This window comes from Dama dama, chromosome 4 (assembly GCF_033118175.1).
Source record: "Dama dama isolate Ldn47 chromosome 4, ASM3311817v1, whole genome shotgun sequence".
NCBI classification, from domain to species: Eukaryota; Metazoa; Chordata; class Mammalia; order Artiodactyla; family Cervidae; genus Dama; species Dama dama.
In genome coordinates, this window is record NC_083684.1 from 72,373,037 (window position 1) to 72,396,362 (window position 23,326).

Genomic DNA, 23,326 nt, shown 5'->3' on the forward strand with positions numbered 1-23,326 from the left:
CCTGGGAGAGAGCATCTCAGATAACTCTGAGGAACTGTTCCATTGAAGTATGGTTTCAGTCTAGTTTTGTGTCTTGTCAGAACAAAAAACATCACACAACTCAAGGATACATTCCTTCAAGGTTTCAAAACAACCAACCACCAGATCAACAGTGAGTCAGTATGGCCTTGGCACCTGGGAAGGGAGCCTTAAAATAAAATGCCTCAGAGGACAAAAATAAAAGGACACAAAAAGCTATGTATGTCAGGTCCTCCAACTTCCTGCAGAGCGACTGACAAGTTCTCGTGCTCTTTGCGGGGCGATCCCCTTGGACTTCATTTCCCAGAAGGCCATTTGCCCTGTGTTCCCCCCAGTTCCAGGCACCCAGCACACGCATGAGGCCCGTTGGGAGACGGAGTCCCTAGACCCCTGGGCGCTGGCCGGAAGTGCCCTTGGTGAGTCCACTCCAGGCAGTGGAGGCGCCCTACAACCCTCCTGAGTCTGTGGTCCCAGCGGGGTGACGGTGCCAGTGTGAGAAGCGGGAGGCCTGTGTGTGCACTCGGTGGCGCCCAGGGGGGTTCGGTGGCAAGGCCGTGGGACTGGGGAGAGAAGGGGGCATTGGGCGTGCCAGGGGGCAGGGAAGCCAGCTGTGCTGTACCGGCAGGTGAGACCTCAGGTGTGTATCCGGGTGCGACCCTGCTTGTGTGACACCCCCTGTGGATGCAGGTGTGCCCTCGGGTGGGTGGGTCTGTGCCCTGAACCCCTTAGCCGTCACTCCCCGTTCATTTATTCCACAGCCCCTGGAAAACGTTTATCTACTTTCTGTTCTGGACATTTCCTGTAAATGTGGCCATACAATATGTGCTTTTTTGTGGACATGGAGATGCAAAGGGCATCACGATCACCTGAATAGAGGGATGAGTGTGTGGGTACATGCTGAGCCATGTCCGACTCTTTGCACCCCCATGGACTATAGCCCGCCACGCTCCTCTGTCCATGGGATTTTCCTGGCAAGAACACTGGAGCAGGTTGCCATTTCTTCCTCCAGGGGATCTTCTTGCCTCAAGGATCGAACCCATGTCTCCTACATCTACTGCACTGAAAGCAGATTCATAGAAGGGGAGAGTATCCTGGATTACAGGTGAGTCCAATGTAATCACAAGGGTTCGCATAAGTGAAGAAGAGATGCAGGAAATAGGCTAGAGTCAGAGAAGATGTGATGAAGCAAAGACAGGGACACAGAACAAGAAATGCAGGTAGCCTCTGGAAGGTGGAAGAGACAATGAAATGGATTTCTTCCTTATGGCCTCTAGAGGAAACCAGCCCTGCCAACATGGTGGTGATAGCCCAGTGAGACCCATCTGGGGCTTCTGACCTGCAGAAATGTAATAGATTGTGTTGTTATGAGCCACTGCATGCTGTGATTACAGTAGCAACAGGAAACAAATACAGCCTCTCTAGACAGGAGCCAGACCAAGTTAACAGAGCTAACTCTACCCACGTGTAAAATAGGAAAAAGGGCATGACGGTTCATAGAAGTGATAAAACAGGAACCAGGAAAATCGGGTTCCTTTTACTGGTGAGAGGCAAGTTTAGCTTGGAGGCAGGGAGGTAAAAAGGGAAGTACCATGAGACATCAGTGATGTGAAGTTGGACTTGGCAGAGAGGGCAGGGCTGAAGGGTGAGAAGCAGGAGCTGCCAAAGAAAAAGCCTCCTGTTGGTGCAAAAAGGGAGAAGGTCACGGGCGGAGTTGGCAATCTGGATGAACTGACCAGGGTCAGTAAGTGCCTGGTGTGCAAATGGAGCTCAGTGCGGACATAGTTTATTGTTACGATTATTGGGGCTGTGCCTTTGCAGAGGTGGGACCGAAGACCACAGGAAGGCCATGTAGACCCAGATATGTGAAGGCCACCAGTGCCACCCACAGGCCAAAGCCCAGCACTTGATAGGTGACGTGGGTCTTGGTTGGGTCAAGTGAAGGATGCCTTGGATTACAGTGTCCCTGGTGTGCCTACCAGTGGTCAGGAAATGCAAAGGGACCATTTACACAAAATATACAGAACACATATCTACAGAGGCAGATGAGTGGGTGTCCAGGGCTGGGGCAGCGGGAATAGAGAGTGACTGCTAATAGGTATGGGGATTCTTTGGGGAACGATAAAAGTGGTGATCGTTCCACAGGCTTGTAAAAAAACCAAAAACCATTGAATTGTACCCATGTAGAAGGGTGAACCAAAGGGAGGTGAATTACAGCTCCAAAAAACGTTAAAACATCTCAAAGAGGAAAGAAAACGGAAAGCGAACCAAGTATAGAGGCACTGTAGTGGACCACATGCACTACATACATGATACATACCCTCCGCCCTGCATCCACACCCCGGCCCTCACACCGGTCATCTTCTCACCCACCCCTCACCTCCTCACACGCACCTCTCACACCATGCACTTTTCCGCCTTTCGCACACTCTCGGGCCGGACCATGCACACACCGCCACCACTGCCCCACAAAGTCACGGCCGCTGTTCCCTCGGCTCACGAACCCAGTTGGACTACAACTCCCGGCGTTCCCCGGGCTGCTGGGGCGGGCGACGTACCGCCTTCTGGGAATTGTAGTCCAGGAGCTGTTGTCCCGGCTGGAACGCGCGAATACTCCTCACTGCAGCGCCTCCCCGTCGCCTCCCGGAAGCGTGCGCCCGTCGGCGGGTGAGGTGGGTCGGGTTGGGGTCCCGCCCTGGTTGCGGCTGGAGGGGGACTACCGGAGGTCCTGAAGTCGCGAACGCCTGCGGTGGCCTGAACGAGATGTAGGTGACCGGCACTCGCGAATGGGGAGCGAGAGGCCGACCCCGAGCCGCGCGTGGACCGACGGACGGAAAGACGCAGTGTGGAGCACTGGTCAAGTGCGGGGCCAGCTGACTGCGATGAAGGCTGACTGACCAGTTGTTTGTGTCTGACTCGTCTTGACTAGTGTTTCTGACTGACAAACTAGGAGCATATGGTCAGCTGATAGGATGTCTGACTGACCCGATCAAGTGTGCAACTGACCAAGAAGTTGTTTGAGGTTTTGTCGTTGGATTGTGTGCTGCTGTGAGTGAGAGGGTGTGTCTGTGACTGTATAAGTTTAGGCGTGACTGAGAGTGTGTATCTGACTGGCTGAAGCAGGTTGATTTTGACTAACTGTGGGAATGATGGTGTGAGGGCGTGTGTTTATTTGACTGACTGTGAGTGACTAGGAATGTTTGGGTCCCCGGGCATATTTTGGGGTACGACTGAGGGACTCTGCCAGAGGTAGGGCATATGCATATAACTATGGGGTTGACTGGGATTTTGTTAGGGGGACTATGCTTGGATGATTTGCTTGGGAGTTTACCAGGCATGTGACAGAGTTTGCACTTGGCCATATCTGCAGCTGAAATTCTGTGACCTGCAGTCACCCAACTGGGATGATCTCCTAGCACCTTCTATGGGTTTAAATCCAGCAGATGGCTATGGAGTCATCAGATTGTGCATCTACTGTGTGTTTGCTGTGTGCCAGGCCTGTTGTCAGGCTAGGTACTAATAAGTACTAATAACATAATTACAAGAAGTGAAAAAACTGCTCCCCTAAGTTGGTTAAGCAGTTGTGGACAGAGGCTCTCAACCGTATGTGAGGTCAGGAAGTTGGAGGTGGATTGAGCATGATCTGTGTCAATATATCTCATACTGTCATCAGGGATTTTCCTAAAGTGGTTTCAGGGATACAAAAGGGAGGTTGGAAATTGTCACTGCATGTATTGTTAATCCTTCCCACTCTGCGCACCAACCCCTGCCCCCCCAGCAATGATTCCCTGTATCAGATTCCACCTTTCCTGGTCCCTCTGTTTGCTCAGCACCTGTTACCTGTGCACTTGCTGTGGGCACTGTGTCTCCAGCATGCTCTCTGGGGAAACATGGTTAGAGCACAGAGCCCCGGGGCACACAGGGGATTACTTAGCCTGCTCCCAGGTGCTGGGCTGGCTCTTGGAGAAGACAACAGCTAAAGTGGGTCCTGGAGGACTAAGGGGGACTTTAGAACAAGTGGAGTTAGGAGCTAAGCATAGCTTTGCCAGAAATCACCAGCTGCCACTGAAAAGTGTCAGGATTGAGGTCCGGTTTTATTAATGTCTAATTCTCCCTGTGCCCAAGGTCATTTCTTGTCAACAGTTGTTATCTGTCATTTTGAGTATTAGATCCTAGCAGGTGTAAAATGGTATCTCATTTTGGTTTTGATTTGTACTTTTCTGGTAGCTGATAATGTTGAGCTTCTTTTCATGTGCTTTTTTGGAGAAGGAACTGGCAACCCACTCCAGTACTGTTGCCTGGAAACTCCCATAGATGGAGGAGCCTGGTAGGCTGTAGTCCATGGGGTTCACTAAGAGTCAGACACGACTGAATGACTTCACTTTCACTTTTCACTTTCATGCATTGGAGAAGGAAATGGCAACCCACCCCAGTGTTCTTGCCTGGAGAATCCCAGGGATGGGGGAGCCTGGTGGGCTGCCGTCTATGGGGGTCACACAGAGTTGGGCATGACTGAAGCGACTAAGCAGCAGAGGCAGCGTGTGCTTTTTAACCACTTGTATGTCTTTGGAGAAATGTCTGGTCAAATCACTTGCCCATTCTTTAATTTTGGACTATTTGTCTTTTTATTATGGAGTTGTTCTAGGTACAGGTCCCTAATCAAGATATATGATTTGCAGATATTTTCTACCATTCTGGGGTTGCCTTTTCTTTTTCTTTTTTTGCCTTGCTGCATGGCTTGTAGGATCTTAGTTCCCCAACCAGGGATTGAACCCCTGCCCGGGCAGTGAAGGCACTGAGTCCTAGACCGTCAGGGAATTCCCCTTTTCACCTTCTTGATGTCTTTCATATAGCAAAGGTTTTTAATTTTGATGAAGTCCAGTTTATCTGTTTTCTCTTTTGTCACTTACCTAACATGGCTTTGCATTATTTTTAAGTGTATGTGGAGCATTGACCACAATTAACCATACACCTTGTCACAAACCAAGTCTCAGCACATATCAAAGGATTAAAATTGACCAAAACACATTTTCTGAGCACACCAGAGTTAATCTGGAAATTAGTAATAAAAAGACAATTAGAAAACGCTGGATTGTTTGGAAATGAAGCAGCAGAGTTCTAAGCTGCCCATGGTTTAGGAAGAAACCACAAGAAAAAATGAGAAAATATTTTTAACTAAATGATAATGAAGATGCAAAACCAAACTTATGGGTGTACAGCTAAAGCTATGTTTATAAGGAACTTTATAGCCTGAAATACATATACTAGCAAAGAAAGGCTGAATGTCAGTTATCTAAGTATTAATCTCAGAAGCTACAAATAATTAGCAAATAAAGTAAGGGAATGCTCCTGTGGCTCCCTGGGGACTGGGGTGTGTGTGAGGTAGGAGGCAGACCTTCCATACGTGAAAGGAGCGTATGCCTTAAGCAGACTGTCTGAGGGGTCAGGCTGCAGGAGTTTGCAGCTCAGCAACAGCCCTCCCTTTCACTGTCTGGGAAACTTTGGGTGGATCTTTCTTTTCTGTCTGTTTTCATATCCATAAAAGGGAAAGAAAGCTTCCACCTCCTGAGTTTGTTGTGAGTTTTGAACAAATTACTCTCTGCAAGCATTTAGAAAAGTTCTCAGCACCCAGTGGGCATTGTCCTGAATATTTTGATCATCTGTGTTGAGGCAGCACCCAAGGTCATGGGATGACCAAATTTTGATCTTCCTGCAGACCCAGTTCCAAGGCTCCAGCCATCCTGTGTCTCACTGAAGGTCTGCTGCCCAATGGCCATGCCCAAGAGCCGCCTGAGCCCAGTGCCCTGGGAACAGGATGGCTTTCTCTGGGTGAAAATGGAGGAGGAGGAGGCCAGCCTCTTCCAGGTCCAGGAATCTAGCTTTGGCCACACTATCCACCCTGAGGCTGCACGTCTGTGCTTCCGGCACTTCTGCTTTGAGGAGGTGTCCAGCCCTCGTGAGGTGCTGGCCCGCTAACCGGGGAGCTCTGCCGCCAGTGGCTGCGGCCCGAGGCGCACTCCAAGGAGGAGATGCTGGAGCTGATGGTGCTGGAGCAGTTCCTGAGCGCGCTGCCCCCCGAGGTCCAGTCTTGGGTGGGCGCTCAGTCCCCCAAGAGTGGCGAGGAGGCCGCTGTGCTGGTGGAGGATCTAACTCGGGTACTGAACAAGAGAGGTAAGGGGGCGACTGCAGGTGCTCACAGCGCACTGGGGGCGGAGCCTGGGCTGGAATGTGAGGGTGCAGATCTGGACTTGGGGTCATTCACTGAAACCCTCACACGCTTCGGTAAGCAGTTCTGTTTTTGTTTTTTTGTTTTTTTTAGCAGTTCTGTTTTGATTGCCAATGACCAAAAGCCAAGCCCCAACTGACAGAAGCCAAGGAGGGAGGTTTCATGGCTGTGTATGAGGAGCTCAGGTGATATCCTCAGGACTTTTCTTTCTTGGTTGAGTTTTCCTATGTTAGCTTCATTCTTAAGTAGCTTCTTAAGCTACCTAAGACATAGTTGGTCCAGCAGTCTCATGCTTGTGTCTTATCCATATGGAAACCGCATAGGTACAACAGTGAACGATCCCCAAGCTGAGCCTCACTGAACTGGTTGGGGTCTTGTGCTTGTGTTTGGCTGACCAAAGCCCCAGGGACTGATGTAAGCAAGGGCAGTTCCCCAGAGAAGGACCAGGAGGCTGCTACCAGATGAGGGGGCTGGACCCCTGGTTGGAGGAGGGGGCAGAAATGCCATGTGTCCGGCTGCTCGGCCTTGGAGCACTCCCTGTGCTGACCTCCAGGGTCTAGGTGAGACAGGCCTGCCCCAGGCCAGAGGGGGGACCACGCCGCCCAGAGACCCACTCAGGGAGGTCTCATGGGACGCCAGGAGGACCCAGTCCTGAGACAGTCCAGGGCAAGGAGTGAAAACTCTGTTCCAGAAGGGCCTGGCCCCGCTTGATGGTAGCATTTGGTGGGGTGGGCATGCCAGGAACCAGGGCAGGGGCCGTGGGCAGGGAGAGCATGGAGTTTGAACTCAGAGAATCCTCGAGGCTTAGTACATCCAACCCCTGCTCTGCTGCCTCCTGGCTGTGTGAGGCCACATCCTCCTGTAGGGTCAGGAGAGTCTCAAAATGGCTCTGAAACAGTAGAAAAGAACCACAGTCCAGGCAGAGGGCTGGTGGGAGGCAGAGACCCTGTGGTACGATATGAACTATTGCATTCTAGGAAGAGCAGGTGGTGCAGTGTTTCTGGAATAGAGAGAAAAAAGGGTAAGGCTGGAGGGGTTGGGGGAATTAGTGGAACACCAGTGGGCTTAGGGATTTCCCAGGTGGCACTAGTGGTAAAGAACTCACCTGCCAAAGCAGGAAAATTAAGAGACACGGGTTCTATCCCTGGGTTGGGAAGATCCCCAGGAGGATGGCATGGCTAGCCACTCCAGTATTCTTGCCTGGAATGATCCCATGGACAGAGGATCCTGATGGGCTATAGTCCACAGGGTTGCAAAAAAGTTGTCCAGGACTGAAGTGACTTAGCACGCACGTACAGTGGGCTTGGAGGAGGAAAGAAGAGTCTAGAGCTGAAATCCCAACTTGGCCACTAGCTAGCTGTGTGATCTTATAAAAGTTACTCAACCTCTATGAGTTAATCATGTGGTCTTGTACCAGTTACTCAAGACCTCCCCTCAGTTGGGCGTGCATTTCCTTGTCTGGAACATAGTGGTTAAAGTGCCTCTTTCTGAGAGCAGAATGAAGCTTACATGAGGCAATGGAAGTTACCCACTGTAGTTGCAGCCTAGCGTAGAACAAGAGCCTGATGACGGCCAGCAGCCCTGGGAGGCAAGCAGTATAGTATCCCGTCTTCCAGATGAGGAAACTGAGGCCCAAATGAGGGCAAGACTGCCCAACCCTTGGAGCTGGCCAGTTGCAGAGCTAGAACCCTACTGTGGACCTAACCAACACTTATTCCAGCCACCCCCATCCTGGAATCTGTCCAGTAAACAAGGCCCAGTCAAGCATCCTCGGGTGCCGTACACACCCGTCAAGAGCAGGGCAGTTCAGGCACACACCTACCCCGTACACGGGCCAGCTTGCAGCTGCCCCTTACGTGTGCGCTGCCTTCCCAGCAGATTGTGAAGAGCAGGCCTTGGGTGTCCAGGTGGCTCAGGGAGGCCAGGTGGGCATCGCCCACCACCCACAGCCCCAGGTGTCTGCCTGGGATTCAAGGGCAAGTCTCCTGCAGCCTGGATTGATTCCCTCATCCAACCAGTATTTACTGAGCCTCTGCAGACTCATCCAGGTCCAAGCGGCAGGGAATGAGGGGGTAGGATGGAGCTCGAGCCAGCCCCGGAAGCCTGTCCTCAGGTGCCTGGCTCTCTCAGATCAGTTCAACCCCGGGGATTTCCTTCTGATATTTGAGACAAAATCGGGAGCCTTAAAGAATGGAGGGTTTGAGAGGTAGTGAGTGAGGGATGACTATAAACCTGTGACACAGGGTTTTTTAATATATTGGTTTACAATGCTGTGTTAATTTCTGCTGTATAGCAAAATGATTCAGATATACACACATATACATTCTTTTTCATATTCTTTTCCATTATGTTTTATTCAAGGATATTAAATATAGTTCCCTGTGCTGTACAGTAGGACCTTGTTGTTTATCCATTCTATATACACTAGTTTGCATCTGCTAACCCCAAACTCAATCCATCCCTACCCCTCCTCCCCCGTGGCCGCCACAAGTCTGTTCTCTATGTCTGTGAGTCTGTTTCTGTTTCATCAATAAGTTCATTTGTGTCAGGTTTTTTTTGGCTGCGACATGTGCCATGCAGGATCTCAGTTCCCTGACCAGGGATTGAATCCATGCCCCCTGCGGTGGGACCAGGGAGTCTTAACCCCTGGACCACCAGGGAAGTCCCTGTGTCATATTTTAGATTCAACATATAACTGATAGCATGTGATACTTATTTTTCTCTTTCTGACTTAATTCACTTTGTATGATAATCTCTAGTCCCATCCATGTTGCTCCAGATGGCATTATTTCATTCTTTTCATGGCTGAGTAATATTCCATTGTGTATATATACCACATCTTCTTTATCCATTCATCTGCCAGTGGACATTTAGGTTGCTTCCATGTCTTGGCTATTGTAAGTACAATGTGAACACAGGGGTGCCTTCTCAAATTAGAGTTTTGTCTGGATATATGCTTAAGAGTGGGATTACTGGGTCATATGGCAACACTACTTTTTAGTGTTTTGAGGAACTGCCGTACTGTTCTCCATAGTGGCCAAGTCAATTTACATTCCCGCTACACACCCTCTCCAACATTTATTATTTGTAGACTTTTTTGATGATGGCCATTCTGAGCAGCATGAAGTGGTATCTCACTTCTGATTTGCATTCCTCTCATAATTAGTGATGATGAGCACCTTTTCACGAGCCCATTCGCCGTCTGTGTCTGTGACACAGGTGGTTGATGGTGTCGGAGAACAGCCCTGTGCCTTTTGTCATCCAAGACACCAAGTGAGAAACTTTTCTTTGGAAACAGGACCACATGTCAGGAATGGCCCACACCTTCCCTTTCAGAGTGAGGCCAGGGCTCGGCAGAGTGGGGGAGGCCTGGTATGGAAAAGCAGTGACTCTGTGGTTCGAACTGTTGCAGGCTGGGCGCTGGGATCTGAACTCACAGACACCAGCTGTAAGCAGAGCGGTTCAGAGGAGTCCGGGCCCTGGGACAGGGCCACTGAAACCGTGGGAGGAGGGACTCCCCCGGGACCCGCCTTTGGTGATGACTGTGAATCCAAGGGTGGCCCAGAGAGGCAGGCCAGACTCTCAGGGGAAATGTGGGCCCAGTCTGCCGCCCACCAGATGGATTTGAGGAAAACTTCAGGGCCTCACAAGGACGCTCCCCCAGCCCAGCCTAGCTGTGAAGCTGGTGCCTTGGGGGACATCCCCCACGTGCGGCCAGACCTCACCTCCCGAGAGAAGACGCCTTCCGAGGAGAGATGGGATCCACCGGATGGCTGTGGGACAGAGCCTCCAGGCACATGCTCTGGAAGGAAGCCCCCCATGAGTAGAGAGTGGGGGAAGACGCTCCGGAGCCCCTCGATGGCCCACCAGAAGACCCGCGCCCGCAAGACACCCTACACCTACAGCGAGTGCGGGAAAGCCTTCTGTCGGAGCGTGCACCTGGCCCAGCACCGGGTGGTGCACACGGGGGCCAAGCCCCACGCGTGCACGGAGTGCGGCAAGGCCTTCGGCCGGCTCACCCACCTGAGCCAGCACTGGAGGGTGCACACCGGCGAGAAGCCCTACGCCTGCGCCGAGTGCGGCAAGACCTTCCGCCGCAGCTCCCACCTCAGTCAGCACCGGTGGACGCACTCGGGCGAGCGGCCCTACGCATGCGACGCGTGCGGCGAGGCCTTCAGCCAGAGCACACATCTGACCCAGCACCGGCGCGTGCACACCGGCGAGAAGCCCTACGAGTGCGGCGCCTATGGCCGCGCCTTCAGTGACTGCTCGGCGCTGGTGCAGCGGGTGCACTCCGGAGAGAAGCCCTACCAGTGCCGGGCGTGCCCCAAGGCCTTCACGCAGAGCTCCTCCCTCCTCGAGCACAAGCGTGCACACGGGCTAGAAGCCCTACCGGTGCAGCGACTGCGGGAAGGCCTTCAGCCGCAGCTCCGCCCTCATGGTTCACCTGCGCCTCCACGTCAGCGTCCTGCAGTGACGAGCGCACCTCCCGCCAAGGCGCAGCGCTGGCGAGGAACCCAAATTCCAGAAGAACCAGGACAGCTGGACTGGGGACTGGTGAGTCCCCGAAACGACAAGGTGCTTACGGACAGAATCTGGGGCTGCTGGGGGACAGCGCTTCATTCAGGGACGCAGAGGGAGGCTCTTCGGGCCAGCCAGCGAAGCTTCCAGAAGACCCCGGCTGCCTTCCGTTCCCCACTCAGGGCCGTCTCAGAACGGCTGAATCCAGGGGGAGCGTTGGTTCTTGAAGCCTGGACAGACCACGTCGCCCTACTCTCAGGACTCAGGGGCCCCCAGGTGCTCGGGCGGGAGGCTGATCTTCACACGCCCAAGTGGCTGCCCTTTCCGCCCGCCCCTCTCCTGTGTAATCGGGGGGCCTGCCCACGCCCACCTGTGCCTTCACACACACTGTTCCCTCCGCCTGCCCAAGTCCGACTCCAAGGCCAGCCTGGGAGCTGCCTGTTACACGAGGCCCTCTCCGACCCTCAGCCTCTCTGGCATTTGCCCTGTCCAGAGGGTGCTCTTGTCGCTGCACAGCATCCATTTCTCCCTGCCCGCTCTGTGCACGGCCCACCAGTCGTCAGCCTGTTGATTTTAGTTACAACCTCCTCTACCCTGTCTTCACCATCATTACCTTCTGCGGGCCCACATCCCCTGTCCCCGGGATTCCAGCAGGGGGGTCTCCTTCCTGAAGCCTTTCTGCCTTCATTACACACACCACACATAAACACACACACGACATACGTTTATTACACACACCACATACATACACACACCCCACATACATATATCACACATACCACTACACACATACACACCACATACATATATCACACACACCACGTACATACACCACATACATTTACCACACAAACCACAACACACCACATACATACACACACCACATACATATATCACACACATACATATATCACACATACCACATACATATATCACACACACCACATATATATATCACACACACCACATACATACACACACCACATTTACCACACACCACATAGATACACACACCACATACATTTACCACACATACACACCACATACATACACAGTCCCCCTACACACACCACACACAAACCACATACCACATACGCACTCACATCACACATGTGCACACACTCACACACACCACATACACAAACCACATACATACACATCCCCCTACACATATACCACATACTCACACCACACAAACTAGAGACATACCCCACATACATACACACACCCCACATACATACACACAGCACACACGCACACTGTATACAAACACATTTCCCCCACACCACGTACACCACACACAAACCAACACACACACCACGCACACATGCCACTTACATACACATCCCCACATACACACACACGGTTGTTTCCTTCTCCACACGGGCCTCCAGCAGGCTCTTTCCACAACCTGAATCTGATCGTGTCTCTGCAGTTGTGGGAAGCTCTCCACTGCATCACCTTCTACAGCAAAGCTTCCTGAATGGGTTACAAGTTTGCTGAGACATAAGTGGCTTTGGGAACCAGGCTGTCTATCCAGTTACCTTCCTATGTGTTTATGAACACTCATTTTGCTGTGTGCACAGTGGAGTGAACATGAATTCAGATCACTGCCCTGTGAGATGAACCTGAGACTCCCATCAGCTGCCATTCACGGTTGTTGGTGCCGGGCCCTCAGCCTTATCTCCTGTGGCCCTACCTCCCACACGCCAGCCTTGCAGAACACGTGCTTCCTGGAGGAGCCGTCCTTTCTCCCACGGATGTGCCTTTGCCTCTGTGCGTGGAACCCTCCTCTCTCTCCTCTAGGACGTTTCCCCTGTCCCTCCCCCATGTCCCCACTTGCGCTCTCTGCTCCCCAAGTGCCTCCCAGTGACTCCTCCTGAGCCTCCTATGTCTCATAGCTACTTCTCACAGAGCTTGGAGTTTGTCTTCCCTGAGGACACTGAGCATTCAGGAGCAGGGCTGTGTCTCCTCAGTGTCCACAGCACACGGGCCAGAGGTGCTGAGCAAAGGCTGCTGAACACTTGACTGATGCCTTTCCACAGGCGGTTGCCACACTCCACCCTGAGTCATCCTCATAGATGTTTACGTGGCTGTCTCCCCCAGTTGTGGGCCCTCCAGGACAAGCCACCCGATTCCTCCAGGGCCCCAGTGCCCAGACAAGCCAGCATCAGTGGCCTCCATAAGGTGTGCCGAGCCTGCCCTGTCCGTGGCCCCACAGCTCCATGACTGCCGCAGCTGGCCGTGACCTCTGTCTTCCCTCTCAGCTCTGTGCCCCCATCACGCTTGCAGGCTCCATGTCTGTAACCGACATGGCAGCCTCTGTTCCTCTGTTCCTGTCAAGGCATCAGCCTTCTTCCCTCTGGTTTTCTGACGACCCTACGGCGTGTGAACCTGACCCCCCACCGCACAGCTGTGTATTGTGTACTGGTCATCAACACCATCTCTCCCTGTGTTTCTCCCTCCGTCTCAAATTCATTCCTTTTGTGTCATGAGTAAACAAAGACCTCTGACGAGCGAGGTTCAGAGCAGGAAGGCTGAGACCCAGGGAGACGGAGATCTTGTCAGCATCTCAGAGAGTTCCAGGTGTACCTAGACATAGCATGGCCGAGGCTCAGATGCTGAGGACCTGACAGGACGTGAGGGAAGACTGAGAGGCGAGAGACACGTGTCACCCTGCCCTTAGGCCCTCAGCAGGCTGCAGGGGACAGAAAAGACATGAACCTAACATCAGGCCTCGGGGACCCCAGGTAAATGCCTTCCCTGAGCCTCAGTGACCGGCTCGGTCAGGAGAGGGGATGATGAGACCCGCCTTGTGCAGCACCTGATGCAGGCTCTGGGCACTGGCCCTGACTGCTGGCACCTGACTCCCCCTTTCTGCCCCACCCTCCCGCTCTCTCTCACTGAGGAACTGTATCTCCTCCCCACCTCGGCACTCAGAGCACCTATAACACCCACTTTGTCATTAGACATATATCTACTTATGTTTATCTAAAGAAGGAGGTCAGGGGAAGAAAGGAATCTTTATTAAGGTCTTACATCCCATTTAAATGGTAAAATATTAATTCTGAGTAGACTGCAAAGAGTTAAGTATGTATACTGTAATCCCAAGAGAAATCTTTAAAAAAGACTATACAAAGAGAATTCATTGGAATGACTAATGCTAAAGCTCCAATACTTTGGCCACCTGATGCAAACTGACTCATTGGAAAAGACCCTGATGCTGGGAAAGATTGAAGGCAGAAGGGGACGACAGAGGATGAGAGGGTTGGATGGCATCACCGACTCGATGGACGTGAATTTGAGCAAGCTCTGGGAGTTGGTGACGGACACGGAAGCCTGGCATGTTGCAGTCCATGGGGTCGCAAAGAGTTGGACACGACTGAGCGACTGAACTGAACTGAAACAGAGATGATCAAAAACTCAGATGAGTTAAAAAGGAAGCTGAGAAACAACCCAAAAGAAAGCAGGAAAGGGGAAACTGACAGATAACAAAAGGAACAAACAGGAAAGAAAAAGGCAGACCAAACTGTAAGCTTATATGTTGTCACATATATATGATCTAAACATACCTATTAAAAGGATCTGCCAGAATGAATTAAAAAAAAAGAAAAGAAGAAACTTAGCTTTCAATATGATGATATAGGGACTTCCCTGGTGGTCCAGTGGTTAAGAATCCACCTTGCAATCCAGGGACAGATTCAATCCCTGGTCAGGGAACTAGATCCCACATGTTGCGTAGAAGCTGAGCACCACAACTACGGAGCCCCTGTGCTCCGAAGCCGCTGAGCCACAACTAGAGAGTTCATGTGTCCCAGTGAAAGATCCTGCATGACGCAACAAAGACCCTCAGGCCTCAACTAAGACCCCATGCAGCCTAATAAATATTTTAAAAATAAATGTAATTATATGGGTAAGCTTAAAGTAAAAGAGCAGCGAAAGATATATTATGAAATCTTCATCAAAAAAATGATGCAATGACTACATTAATATCAAACCAAGAAGACTTAAGAACAAGGAAAATTACTAGGACTAAAGAAGTTACATAGCCATAAAGAGACAATTCACCAAAAAGACCTAACAGTTCCAAATAATGTATGCATTTAACAACAAAGCCTTAAAATAACAGGAAATAAAAACTGATAGAGCTGAAAGAAAATAATAGACAAATTCACAATTATAATTGGAGACTTCAACACCCCTCTCACTAGAATCAACAAAACAAAACAAAAAACCAGTAAGGACACAAAAGAACTGACCAATGTCATCAACCAACTGGATGTAATGAAGTTGCAAAATGTCAAACTTTGTTTATCCAGAAATAAGTAATTTCCCATGATTTAAGCTAAGATAAAACTTTTAAAGCCTGATATTAAGCTGTTACTAATGTTTACCCCCAAAAGTGAATGGTCTAAGTTTCCACCTGAAGAAAATGAAAAGGAAGAAATTAATTCAGAATTAAGTAGAAGGAAGGGAATGATACAAGTAGAGGTTCACAAAATAGAAAAGAGACAGTACCAAAATGAGCACTCTCAAAAGGTAATCTGTTCTTTGATAAAGATAAATATAAAAGATAAATACAATTGGTAAACCTCTAGCTAGACTGACAGAGAGGGAGAAGGGACACAGCATCAGTCATGAGAGAGCTGGCATCACTGCCGACTCTGCAGGCATGAGACGACTACAGCAGCGCTATGAGCAGCTCTGTGCCAGCCAATCAGACCTCCCCGTTCAAGAAGTAGGCAAATTTCTTGCAAAAACAGTTTACCAAGCATTAGTTGACAATGCTAGCCTTACTCACAACTGCTGTATGTCAGCACCTGGAGGGCCAGGCTGGGGCGGGTCAGGGGTCCAGGAGGGGTCCGGTTCGGGAACCGTGGGGAAGAGCAGAGAAGACTCTTCCCCTCCCGCGGCCTCGGGGGGCGGGGTGGGCGGCCAGGTCTCCGGAGCGGGACACAGCCCCGCAGCGCCACCTGGTGGCCGCTGGGCCGGGAAGACAACTGCAAAATGCAGCCTCTGAACCGCCCCCCAATCCAGTCAAGGAGGTCCGGAGCCTCCGCTGCCTCCCACACCTGCGGGGGGCTGGGCGGAGGGGACTGGGGAGCAGGAGGAAGCTTAATGGGAGAAGGCAGGAGAAGGGGCCTCCACCCTCAGGATCCAGCCCAGAGCCCACCCACCTTCAGGACTCAGGATCCCAGCACGGGGGCTCCCGCTTCCCGCACCTGGACCACCATGAGCCAGAGACACGTCTTAAGGGCTGTCTGCATATTTATTAGTTCCTGGGATGGATCAGGGAGAGGCGAACACTCCCCCTGCCTCCCAGGGAAAACTCCAGCTTCCCGCTGCAGCACAAGGCATTGGAGGCAGGCTGGAGAAAGGACTTCCCGAGGATACCATCAGCACCCGGTCCGCCACTGGGTCAGCTTCCTGGACCAAGTGGACAAAAGAGAGCTGGTGGGGAGGGAGGCTCCCTGCGTCCTCCCCGGTGAGTCAGGGCGGGGCTCGCTGAGGCCTCAGCAGGGCGGGGACTGGTCAGCTGCCCGCGAGGAAACACGCCCCCACCGCCCCCTACAGTTGCTCGTGACCACGCCCCGCCCTGCCCTGCAGTCCCCCGACACACATCCCGCCCCCCCCCCCCGCCACAGCAGCCTAGGTGTGTGTGCGCGCGCACACACACACACACACACACACACACACAGCAGTCTAGGTGTGTGCGCGCGCGTACACACACACACCCAGCAGTCTAGGTGTGTGCGCGCGTACACACACACACACACACACACACACCCAGCAGTCTAGGGGTGTGCGCGCGCGTACACACACACACACCGCCAGCAGTCTAGGTGTGTGCGCGCGCGTACACACACACACCCAGCAGTCTAGGTGTGTGCGCGCGTACACACACACACACCCAGCAGTCTAGGGGTGTGCGCGCGCGTACACATACACACACACTCAGCAGTCTAGGTGTGTGCGCGCGTACACACACACACCCAGTAGTCTAGGCCCACCAGCCAGTGTCAGCGCTGGAGGGGCGCATGAAAGCGCAGCCCTGGAGGAGGGTACCATCGGGGCAAAGGCCTGGACCGCAACCCCTTCCTCCTGGGGCTTCAATTCACCTGCCACCCGGAGCTCCACCGGGTCGCTGAGCTCCGACAGCAAGGAGCGGGGCCCGTCGGTGCGGTAGCGGCAGCTGTACGTGCCGGCGTGCTGGGGCCCCACGTAGGTCAGCACCAGGTCCGCGGAGCGGTGGGTGGACCAGGTCACCGCCAAGGGCTCCTCTTCGCCCGCGCGCAGCAGCAGGAAGGAGACGTCGGGCACCTGCGCCTCGCAGCGCAGGACGGCATCGCGGCCCGGAGTCACGGCCCCAGTCCACAGGGCCCGGAGCTGCGGCCTGGGCAGCGGTCCTGGGCGAGCGGCGGGAGGTCAAGTGAGGCCCCTCTTCCCCCTCCGACCCTGGGCACTGAGCCCCCAGACCTGCTATGAGGTCTGAGCCCCCCAGGGGTCCCCATCACGGGCACGCAGCGCCCAGGACAGGTGAGGAGGAGGAAAACGCCACCCTCCCAGGGGAGAGGGGTTCCCGCGGAGAGCACAGCTGGGGCAGCGGCCCGGAGGTGGGACCTGTGCCCCCAAGAGGCCTGGACGAGGAAATCCGAGGAGCACACAGACCCAGGGCCGGCTGGGGCTCGGCGGGAATTACACCTCGACCCTCCGCATGGGCACCTGGGCTCTAGGAGGGCCGGGATCCTGACCACCGACAGGCGCGTGGCGCAGGGAAACCAAGGCACGAGCCGGTGCAGAGCGGTTAGGAGTCTGAGCCCTAAAAACTGGATCCGCCCTCCATGATTTCCACCAAAGCGCCCCATCTGCCCGGCGCTCACGGGGACGGTAGACAGGCCACTAGGCGGGGCGCCCTGGGGCACTGGCGGCCTGCCCCCCACCCCCTCAGGCCCTGGGCGCCTCCCGTCGGATCCCGGGACAGGCGCCCGGGTAGAAGGGGGTCTCCGGGCCGCCGTGCCCGCAGCTCACCGTCCACGCGCAGCTCCAGGGTCGCGCTGGGCTTGGAGCCCGCGAAGGGCGGCGACGTGTCCGTGTAGACGCAGCTGTAATTGCCCGAGTCCACCGCCGAGACGTCGCGCAGCTCAAATTGGGCCTCGGGGCCCGCGGGGCTCAGGACGCGAGGCACCCAGCGCCTGCCCGCGTTCTTGCGCAGCAGGGTGAAGCGCACGCCGGCGCGGGGTGCCTGGCACCGCAGCTGCACCAGAGCGCCCGGCGCGGGGTTCAGTGTCGCGGGCTCGGCAGACAGCTCCGGCTCGGGGAGTGTCCCTGCGGGAAGAGCGCAGGAGGCTGGAGCCCAAACCGGATCCTCCCCCGGGAAGATCCGCCCCGCTCCCTCCCGGGAGGCCGGCGGGGACCATCCCCGAGCCTTCCTCCCGACCCGGCCGGGTCCTCGCAGGACTAGTCCTCCGCACTAGTCCGTGAGCGCAGGAAAATGGGGTGCGGGCGCGTTTTGTGGAAGGAGCACCCCCGAGCCCCCGACGGCCGCTTCCTCTCCTGAGCTTTACGCCCCTGGTCCGAGTCCTTAGGGGTCCTGCAGCACCTCCGGCCCCCTCTACAGTGGCCTCAGGGCCCACCGGGGCCGGCCCTGCGCTCCTCGCCCTCGGCTCGCGGGGGAGAGCGCGCCCCGGGCACAGGCAGGGCCGCGTCTGGGCTCCGTCCCGGCTCTCTCCGCCCTCGCAGTCCCGCGATCTCGTCCCTCAGGCTCACCGTCGCTCAGCACCAGCTCGGCCGGCGCACTGTCTCGGGACCAGGCTGCCAGCTCGCCGCGCAGCCGGTAGCGGCAGGTGTAGCCGCCGCCGTCGCCCGGGGCCAGCGCGCTCAGCTTGAAGAAAACGCGGTCCGGACTGCTGCTGGCCCGGGGTACCAGCTGCTCCTCCGCGCCCCGCCGCAGCTGGAAATCCACACCGCTCAGGGGTGCCACGCAGGTGAGCGAGGCGGGCGAGCCGGGCCTCAGGACCCCGGCCGACTCCCTGTCCACCGTCAATGTGGGGGCCGGCGGCGGGGCTGCAGGGAGGGGGATGTCACTGGGGAGGCCGCTGGGGGGCCCAGCCTCCAGACCTCTGTCCCGGGAACAGCCTGCCTGTGGCGGTTCCGACACCCCTCCCCAGGCAGGGTGCTGCTTCCCACAGCCGTTCTCGGTGGGGCTGCTCAGGGTCCAGGGTAGCTTCTCGTCCTCCAGGAGCCTCCTCCCCCAGGAAGCCCTCTGGGATGGCCCACCCACTCACCCAGCTCCTCTATGGTCACCATGGCACTGGGCTCCGAGGGGGTGCCTGCTGCGTGGGTCCGGTAGCTGCAGCTGTAGTTCCCAGCCCGGTGGACTGGGAAGGTGGCTTGGGTGGACTCCGGGGCCTCAGCCACCTCCAGAAACTGGTCTTCACCTTCCCGCCTCAGCAGGAAGGTCACACCTCGAAGTCCCGTGAAGCACAGCAGCGTGGTGTTCAGGCCGGGTGTGATCCAGGACACAGGACTGGTTGAGAGTGAGGGTGCGGGCAGGGGCTCTGCGGATGGGGCAGGGGTCACGGCGGGGCAGGGGTCTCGGGTGGCTCTGCCTGAGCTGGGAGACATGGGCTCCCAGCCCGAGCTGGACCTCTGTGCTCCTGACAGTGTGAGGGAGCCAGGAGATGGACGTCTCGATGGTGGCGTAAGCCAGGAATACAAGCGGAAGGCATGGGGCTGGCCTGCCCGCAGCTTCCTGGGGATTCAATCATTTATTCCTCACAGCCTTCTAGGGTCAGTGAAAACACCACCCTCTTTTTGTTCAGTCACTAAGTCTGTCCAATTGTTTGGCACCCCACAGACTGTAGCCCGCCAGGCTCCCCTGACCGTGGGATTCCCCAGGCAAGGATACTGCAACGGGTTGCCATGCCCTCCTCCAGGGGGTCTTCCTGACCCAGGGATTGAACTGGCCTCTCCTGCACTGGCAGGCGGATTCTTTACTACTCAGCCACCAGGGAAGCCCAGTCACCCTTATTTTACAGATGGGGACACTGGGCTCAGAGACAGCACCTGAACTGCCTGAGGCCACTGGCTGCTCCAGAGCAGCAGGAAGAGCGCAGGGAGGGTGAGGCATGGGCAGAGGAGCCTCCCCAGTAGCCCGCCTCCTGCCTCCAGGCCGTGGACCACACTCACCTGCTCCCGTCACCTCCACCAGGTTGCTCGGGCTGATCCAATCATTGCTGCCCTTGTAGCTGCAGCGGTAGAGGCCCCGGGTGGCGCTGGTCACTGGTCCCAGTGGGAACCTGTGCTCGTGGGCAGGGGACTCCAGGTGCACCGGTTCCTGACCCACACCATCCTTGAGGAGCTGGAACTCCTGGGTCGGCAGCGGGCTCTGGCAGGTCAGCGTCACGTTGGCCCAAGGTGCCAGCGGTGAGCCAGCCTCAGCCCACAGGGATGGCCTGGGGTCGAAGACTGCGTGGGGGAGGCAGTCAGAGCCGAGTGCCCACCTGGGGGCTCACCCCGCAGCGCCCCCCGCGCCCAGGCAAGCCCACTCACACGTCGCCTGCTCAGTCACCGGGCTCAGGGCCAGACCTGCAGAGACCCAGCTGTTAGGCCTCACTGCCATCCACCCCGCCCCCGGCCACCCCAGGGCCCAGCCTCACCCCAGAGCAGCAGGAGGGCTGCCCCAGCAAACATGGTCCACCTCCTGCAGCCTCGGGGCTGTCTGTTGGTTTATAAGGAGCAGCCGGGGTGGTGGGGCTCACCCCCGCGTCCTTCCCGGAAAGCTGGGCTCCAGGGGCAAAGGGCGAACCTTGACCCCTGGAGGCTCAGCCACAGCAACAGTCAATAACCGTGCTGAATGGGTTTGCTGCCTTCCAGTCAGTTTTGCAAATCTCTCACACGCAGTCACCTGGGGACTAGCTGCAGTCAGGATGCACGTTTTGGCCCCGGACACGTCAGAAGGACTGGACGCAGCTGCTTTTCAGGATCCTGCTGGCAGCCCTTGCGGGTGGGTTATTTTTCCCTTGGATATCCCAACCACAAAAAACCTGCCGGCCAAACAGGAGCCGGGTTTAATCCCTGAGTCAGGAAGCTCCCCTGAAAAAGGGAATGGTAACCCACTCCAGAATTCTCGCGTGGGAAATTCCACAGACAGAGGAGCCTGGAGGGCTGTAGTCCATGGGGTCCCAGAGAGCCAACATGACTTAGCGACTAAACAAAAAAAATCTCAGCTACAGCAGCAGAGATGAATCAGTGGTCAGAGCTCTGGGGAAAAGATTTTCGAGTGGAAGTCAGCCACGCTGAAACGGTTAAATGTGAGATTGCAGAGGAAGGCGCGGCCTGCAGACGGTGAGGGAGCCACAGGAGCTGCTTGTCCAAATCCCGAAGCTGAAGGCCCCGAGTTCAGAGCGTCCCATCTGGTCCTACATTCAGCGAGGAACCGGTCTGAGGCATTCCCGAGAGAAAAAAAGAGGTCATATGGAACAGGCAGGACCTGAGGTTCTCACACAGGTCACACATCACACACACGTGGCCATTGCACAACCTCCCATCTCCTCCAGGCCTATGTGGACCTGGCCTTCAACCCAGGCAGGTGAAGGCCTCTCCCCCCACTGGTGGCATTGATCAGGTAATTCCTTGGAAATCCAGTGCCTCCCCCACCCTGTGGCAACTTGCCACGTTGTCCCTCAGTTTCTCCACCTGACAAATTAGTCAGTTAGAGCCCGAGACCAAAGGATGGGTGCTGGGAGCCCCTTCTCCAAGCAGGTGTGAAGATATCGGGGTGATGGTGAATACCGGCATGCCATGCCCCGTGCCAAACTGTCCCCGGGGCCCTGACAGTCACCCGTCACCACATGGAGGATGTGACAGAGAAGGTCTGCTTTCCCAGAGCTCACGGGCTGGAGTCCGAGGATGCTCGTCCCAGGCGGGAGGTGGGCCGGCCGCCATGCCGCCCATCCACCTGAGACACTGACCGTGCGGCTCCCGGAGAATGGGGCTGGGGGGACCCAGGTGTGCTGGGGGGCAGGCAGCCAGGGCCCCCCCTGCTCACTGTCCCAGCAGCCAGTGGGGACAACCTGACCCACAGTGGACACCAGCCCAGGCCGACGGAGCTAGGGTCAGTGGCCGTGACTCCTGGGGGAGGTCAAGGGAGTGCTTCTCTAGAATTTGAAGCCTGTTGTGCAAGTAAGCATACCAGCCGCAGGTTCCAAAAGGCGTCACCTGTACACCAGGATGGGCAGAGCGGCGGCCGGCAGGCCCTGTCGTGTGTCACCCCCTGTGGCTTAACTGCTCAGGCGCATCCAGCACCCGGCCCACGCAGAGTCTGCCCTGCCGAGGACAGATGGGTGGGAAGAGCTGGCCAGGGGGAGGCAAGCACAGAATGCACCCTCACGTGGCAGCTGGGAATGGAAAACAGTGCAGCCAGCCACTGTGGATGGCTGCCTGGACATGCCCCCAGTGGTCCAACAGCACACCACATGTCCAGTCCTACGTGTCCACCTGAGAGAAATGAGAACAGGCGTTCAAGCAAACACTTGTACACTAGTGTTCACTGCAGAATTTTCCCTAACCGCCAAAAGATGGAAACCACCCAAATGTCCATCAACTGATGAAGGGCTAAACGAATTGTGGTCTACCCATAGGATGGAATATTACTCAGCAATAAAAAGGAATGAAGTACTGGTACGTGGTCAGACCGCAGAAAATATCACGGTCAGGGAAAGAAGCCAGACACAAAAAGGCCACATATTGTATGATTCCATTTATGTGAAAAATCTAGAACAAGCAGATCCAAAGAGTGAGTTAGTGGTTGCTAGGGGCTGAGGGGAGGAACAATGGGGGAGTAACAGCTTAATAAACAGAGTTTCATTTTGGGGTGTGGAAATGTACTGGAATTAGTGACGATGACTATCGCACAACACAGAAAATACGTGAACTAAAAAATATAATGAAAACAAAAACCAACTGTACACTTTGAAATGGTTCAATTATGTTCTGTGAATTACATCTCAAAAACAGAAGGCACTCAGGGCATAAGGTGTTCCTGCCTTCGGCGTGCTGGGATGTCCACTTGATGTGGCCTGGGCCAGCCCACCCACCAACATCCAGAAGTCATCTGAGCCCCGGCCACAGGGACAATACTGCATTGACAGGAGGTGAGTGCATGTATGTTTAAGCAATACTTTTATAATAAGAAAAACAAGGTCTTGGAAATCGCTAGGTAAAATAAAACATCAGCTTCTTGTCCATGGTCAAGCTGACTGCACACCAAGCAGGTTTTACATCAGAAGCTTAATTTGGGGTTGACAGCATTCTCCCCAGGGCACAGACTTCTCTTCAACCGGGTGTGTCTTAATCCACTTGCTTCAAAAAGAAAACGTTCTGTGGGAAGACGGAGACACCTGCCGGGAATAATGGGCAGCGTGCTAGGGCGCAGGGCAATGCCCTGTGGAGACCAAGCCCAGGGCACTTCAGTCACCACAGACAAGGAGCTGTGACTCCGAGAGGCCTGACTCTGGCAGGACGTGGGGCTCGGTTTGTCTGACCCCGGAGCCCTGGCTCCAC

At 55.0% G+C, this 23,326-nt stretch overlaps 2 protein-coding genes across 5 annotated transcripts; one reads left to right on the plus strand and one right to left on the minus strand.

The window, feature by feature from the left end:
* Positions 1–2,597: 2,597 nt before the first annotated feature.
* ZSCAN22 (zinc finger and SCAN domain containing 22) lies at positions 2,598–15,132 on the plus strand. 4 transcript variants are annotated; one of them, XM_061140455.1, is made up of 3 exons: positions 2,598–2,687; positions 5,732–6,186; positions 9,654–15,132. In XM_061140455.1, the coding sequence occupies exons 2-3, from the start codon at positions 6,045–6,047 to the stop codon at positions 12,263–12,265; spliced, it is 2,754 nt and encodes a 917-aa protein (XP_060996438.1). In that variant the 5' UTR covers positions 2,598–2,687; positions 5,732–6,044; the 3' UTR covers positions 12,266–15,132. The 4 variants fall into 4 exon arrangements, with proteins under 4 accessions (XP_060996438.1, XP_060996436.1, XP_060996439.1 ...); XM_061140453.1 differs by having other exon boundaries at positions 2,647–2,780; XM_061140456.1 differs by lacking the exon at positions 2,598–2,687 and adding an exon at positions 6,335–6,426 and having other exon boundaries at positions 6,048–6,186.
* Positions 15,133–16,022: 890 nt separating this feature from the next.
* A1BG (alpha-1-B glycoprotein) lies at positions 16,023–20,555 on the minus strand. Its single transcript, XM_061140501.1, has 8 exons — positions 20,422–20,555; positions 20,315–20,350; positions 19,952–20,230; positions 19,048–19,320; positions 18,530–18,826; positions 17,792–18,088; positions 16,882–17,169; positions 16,023–16,189 (listed from the first exon to the last, which is right to left on the minus strand). Exons 1-8 carry the CDS (start codon positions 20,453–20,455, stop codon positions 16,182–16,184), a joined length of 1,512 nt encoding a protein of 503 aa, XP_060996484.1. The 5' UTR covers positions 20,456–20,555; the 3' UTR covers positions 16,023–16,181.
* Positions 20,556–23,326: the final 2,771 nt, after the last annotated feature.

Coding starts and splice junctions, on each gene's coding strand:
- A1BG (XM_061140501.1), bottom strand. CDS start 20,455: ATGTTTGCTGGGGCAGCCCTCCTGCTGCTCTGGG. Junction 18,089..18,529: donor CGAGCTGGTGCTGAGCGACG/GTGAGCCTGAGG, acceptor CTCTTCCCGCAG/GGACACTCCCCGAGCCGGAG. Junction 17,170..17,791: donor CCTGGAGCTGCGCGTGGACG/GTGAGCTGCGGG, acceptor CCGCTCGCCCAG/GACCGCTGCCCAGGCCGCAG.
- ZSCAN22 (XM_061140455.1), top strand. CDS start 6,045: ATGCTGGAGCTGATGGTGCTGGAGCAGTTCCTGAGCGCGCTGCCCCCC. Junction 6,187..9,653: donor TCGGGTACTGAACAAGAGAG/GTAAGGGGGCGA, acceptor GAACTGTTGCAG/GCTGGGCGCTGGGATCTGAA.